The 4,810-nt window shown below is 46.6% G+C and overlaps 1 protein-coding gene across 1 annotated transcript in view; it reads left to right on the top strand.

The window, feature by feature from the left end:
• LOC310879757 (lysophosphatidylserine lipase ABHD12-like) overlaps positions 1-3,716 on the top strand; it is a gene marked incomplete at both ends in the record, with an annotated part of 119,568 nt that extends 115,852 nt beyond the window's left edge. Inside the window, 2 exons of the mRNA XM_083794587.1 lie at positions 1-114; positions 3,615-3,716. The exon at positions 1-114 is cut by the window's left edge and continues 97 nt beyond it. Of these exons, the coding sequence (XP_083650713.1) occupies positions 1-114; positions 3,615-3,716 (216 nt within the window). The remainder of the gene's footprint in view (positions 115-3,614) is intronic.
• Between the last annotated feature and the right edge of the window lie 1,094 nt (positions 3,717-4,810).

Here is a 4,810-nt window from a genome sequence, read left to right as displayed (position 1 = left end):
GCGGGTGACATCAGCCTGCTCTCCGACAACGTGGAACAAGATCAGGAACTCCTGAACAGAGTGGAGCTGGAGTGTGCCAATGTTGGCCTTAGGCTAAACGCCAAGAAAACAGAGGTAATCACCTGTAACATCTCACCGGAACATCCACCTCTCACAACAACAGGAGGCACTGTGCTGAAGGGAGTCAAGGACTTCAAGTACCTGGGCTCATGGGTCAACTCAACTGAGCAAGATCTGAAAGTAACGTGCGGCCCTGAATGGCAAGACCAGTGTATACGGAACTCCAATCTCCCCATCAAATCAAACTCAACTTCTACGCAACAGTGGAGTCTGTTCTCCTATACGGCAGTGAATGCTGGACCCTGAAGCCAACCCTGCAGAAGTCCCTTGACGGGTGCTACACCAGAATGCTGCGTGCAGTACTTAAAGGGATATTTCACTTTCAAAAAAACTTTTGGTAATTTTATCGTCTACTCAGGCTTATGTGAACACCCCGGGCAGTTATTAAGTTGCTTTATTCAGTAATTAGATATTTGATATTCATTTTAACTGCCCCACCCCCTTCCTATACAAATCCATTATAACTTAAACTCCATTTTAACCATGATAGATTCATCAAAAACACCTAAATTATTTTCTGTTCACTGATATTGTTCTATTAATACGTGATTTAATAGGTTATTTAATAGGTAATAATTATTTTGGTATAGAACCTCCTGCTGCCCTGCAGCTCCAGTTGCCCAGCTCCTCCTCACAAAAATAATTATTAAAAATAAATGAAAACAGTAAATGACAATCCACGGCTCACGTATTAGAAGGACATAGGTCGGGTGTTTTCGATGAATCTATCATGGTTAAAATGGAGTTTTAAGTTATAATGGGTTTGTATAGGAAGGGGGCGGGGCAGCTAAAATGAATGAATGAATCTAAATACTGACTGAAGCAACTTAAAAACTGTCTGGGCTGTTCACATAAGCCTGAGTAGACGATGAAATGACCAAACGTTTTTTTTTAAAGTGAAATATCCCTTTAACATCACCAAGAATGTACATATTACTAACAAGACTCTGTATGAGGGATTACCAAGGGTGAGACAGAAAATAGCAGCCAGGAGAATGAGACTAGCGGGACACTGCCAAAGGCATCAAGAACTGCCAGCCAGCAAACTGGTGCTCTGGGAACCAACACACGGGCATCGATCACGAGGACGCCCCACACTAACATACGTTGATGTACTCAAGAACGACGCAGGAGTGCAAAGTATACCGAACTGGCCAGATGTATGGAGAACCGGGATGACTGGAAACGACGATGGAGGGCTCGTCTGAGATGTCTACTCAAGTACTGTGCTCGAGAACACTTTGGAGGCTTTAACTTTACTATTTCTGTTATTGCGACCGTAGGTTTACTATGAAAACCTGCATTTCCCGTCAGTCGATCGGTTGGTCACACCTCCATATATGGTCACCCCTCGAGACATCACGCCTCCATATCTTGCCATCTCCATAAATGCGAAAAAATATATGCGAAAACTAGAGTTTCAACAGGCCCGAAAATTAAAGGGGCAGTTCCGAATTTTTTTAACTTAAGTTGTATGAAATACTGACATTAATATAGTGGTTGCAACTGTATTCACTGATTGCCTGAGTCCCGTGGGAGTTCTGCTCTGGTTTTGGTGAAGTGAAGTGTGTTCCGGTCATTTTGTGGGGGGCACTGGGGGCCACGCATTAAAAGTAAATTAATTCACAAATTCTCATTTGTATTGTTGACCTATTTAAATTTTCTACCGTATAGTTCAACTTTTGTTCATTTTTTGTGTCCATAACACTACGCCCAAAAAAATAGCTCCATGTGATAGAAGGGTCAAAGTTGAATGAAAGTTGCGCCAATACTTTAGAAATAGGTCAACATTCAATGCGTGGCCCCAGTGCCCCCCACAAAATGACCGGAACTACTTAATATTCACCAAAACTCCCACCACGGGACTCAGGCAATCAATTAATACTGTTGCAACCACTATATTAATGGCAAGTATTTCAAACAACTTAAGTTAAAAAATTGTGAACTATCCCGTTAAGGCCCGGCCCTATATCTGGGCCCTCATCAAACCCTGTACACTCAAGACACTGCCCCCGCTGCCACCCTTAGGTCTCCATATATGGAGCTGATCTGTTCTGACATTCCATATTTTGATCTGACCTCATCAAACCCTGTACACTCAAGATACGCCCCATATATTGCCAGTTCCATCAAACCCTGTACACTGAAGATACGCTCCATATATGGCCAGACCTCATCAAACCCTGTACACTCAAGACACTGCCCCCGCTGCCACCATTAGATCTCCATCTGACATTCCATATGTTGATCTGACCTCATCAAACCCTGTACACTCAAGACACCAGTACAGAATTCATTCCATATGTGGATTTGACCCCCTCGCCCAGCAGTCTGCTGTCACCCAGGCGGATGCGTGCACGGCACGCAACCTCAAGGTTGCTTCTCGCCCTCAGTGCGTCTTACTGGTTCTATACTTTATTATTGCATTCACTTCATAGACCTTAAAATAATATTGACAGCGTTACGCCATTGGTTTCTACAGATCGTAAATGAAACCTGTTTTTCAGCTATCCGCCATCTTTCTATATCCGGTCCAAAATGTAAACGGAAATTAATTGGCTGCAACCACAGTGTGGGCAGGTCTTCACTCGCTATAGAACCAGTAGAAACCCTAGAAACATACCCTACTTTATCATCCATTTTAAAATGTATGGGACCAAAATTTACTAAATGCATATCATGATGATTTCAAAAATACTTTAAAATACTAGCAATTGAAAATAAAAGTGTTTATGTAAAGGTTTACTAAGGTCATACAATCAGTAGTCCACCCAAAACCTCATTGACTCGTATTGAGATTAGTCACCTGGTCGCAAGACCAGGTGACTAATCTCAATACGAGTCAATGAGGTGAAATAGGTGAAATAGCGACATTTGCTGCATGGGCCATTAATAGGAACAGCAGGCTGAACGAGAAACCATGCGTAAAGTGAGCTTCAATTCCAGCGAAGGGGGTTTGCCCCTCGGTTCACACTGACTGAGATGCAAAGCTACACAGCATATCTGTAGCTTTGTAGCTGAATTCTGAAACCAGCTCAACTTTTTTGTAGCTTTGAAGCCGCTGGTGTAGCTTTTGTAGCAGCCTCAAACGTGTGTGTGTGTGTGTGTGTGTGTGTGTGTGAGGAAGGAAGGACAGCCTGTATCTTTTTAGCTGCAATGTTGATTCCTTGCAAAAGTGTGTGTGTGTGTGTGTGTGTGTGTGTGTGTGTGTGTGTGTGTGTGTGTGTGTGTGTGTGTGTGTGTGTGTGTGTGTGTGTGTGTGTGTGTGCGCACGCGCAGCAATGGCGGCACGGTGGAAACGCCGGTGGACGCCAACTTTGCTTGTTCTTTAACATCTAACAACCGCACCCGTTCTAACTACGATCGTTAGTGGGTACAGCATTTGGAACTTCTGCAACTCCTGTGGCGGTGGCTGTGTGTCAGGATATCACGTCAAGATGTACCCAGAGACGTAGTCTACTACGCTGCCTGTTGGTCCCTCCCGTGAACAACAGGTGCCGGGAGGAGAGGCAGTGGACCCGGTGACTTCCCCACGGTGTGTCGGTCCGCCATCGGGGCAGCGGTGTGTGGACTTCCAGGCCCATGAGAGCGGCTAGGGAGTATGGGGGGTGCAGCGTCACCGGGAGAGACCCGGTGAGTCGGCAACTTCCCTACGGCAAGCGGACGCCGCGTGTTGTCACCGGGCGGCGGTGTGAGACGGCTCCGTTCTCTCTGATGGTCCAGCCTGGGACATGCCCACAGCGTGGGAGCGTTTGTGGGAGCGTTTCGAACTCTCGACAGCTTGGAGTGTCCATAGGATGAGGCAGAAGGACTTGCGAGGTGTTGTACTGTCCCTGTTGTACTGTCTATGCCACCATATGAGACTAAGCCTAGTCCTGAGCACCGTCGTGTGAACGAATATGGCTATCAGAGACGCTGCTGAGTGACATTCTTGCATGCTGTATTAAGGTTGGGCGATATGCCAATTTTTTTCAACCGCCAATCGTCTGACCAATATTCGCCGATTGACGATGTATTCGTGTCATAAAAGTAGAGTGAGAACAGCTCACTGCAGGTCGCAAAAAAGCCAGATCTACAAGCTCTCAAGGCGCCGCGTCCTGCCTGTTTTCGCAGCTCCGTTCGCTAGGCGTTGAGAGCTTGTAGATCAGTCTGTTTCTGCAGACTGCAGCGCAGCCAGGGTAACTTGCTCCCTTCCCTCCCCGGTCCGGTCGTCGGAGGCTCGGAGCGGAGCACTGAGCAGCGGAGCCGACAAGCTGCTGCAGCCGGGCTGATCCACACAGGCTCTCAAGGCGTCGCGTCCTGCCTGTTTTTGCAGTGCCGTTCGCTACGCGTTGAGAGCTTGTAGATCTGTCTATTTTTGCAGCGCTGGTGTCGGGGTCCGTTCACGTTGTCAATAAAAATAACTTAGATTACAGGCGGAGATGAAGTTCAATCAGTGGGTTGCACCAGTATTGGCTACACGCTAAGCTAAGCGCTAAGCTAATGAATGATCCCCGTGCCTATACACTAACACTAGTAGACAGTTTTTTTTTATTTCCCCCCCGCCACTCACGGGTGGCGCATTGGGATTGTGATGAGACACGAGACAGCAGTGTGCATTCTGTTGTGACTGTATATTATTAAACTGCATGGGTCTGGACTCCGGACTCCGGAGCTTAAACAACATGTAGGCTACAGCCTCCCTCAGCTC

Source organism: Protomyctophum parallelum, assembly GCF_964188405.1.
Source record: "Protomyctophum parallelum genome assembly, chromosome: 22".
Lineage (NCBI taxonomy): Eukaryota > Metazoa > Chordata > Actinopteri > Myctophiformes > Myctophidae > Protomyctophum > Protomyctophum parallelum.
The sequence above is the reverse complement of the archived record's forward strand: the minus strand, read 5'-3'. Positions and strand labels throughout refer to the sequence as shown.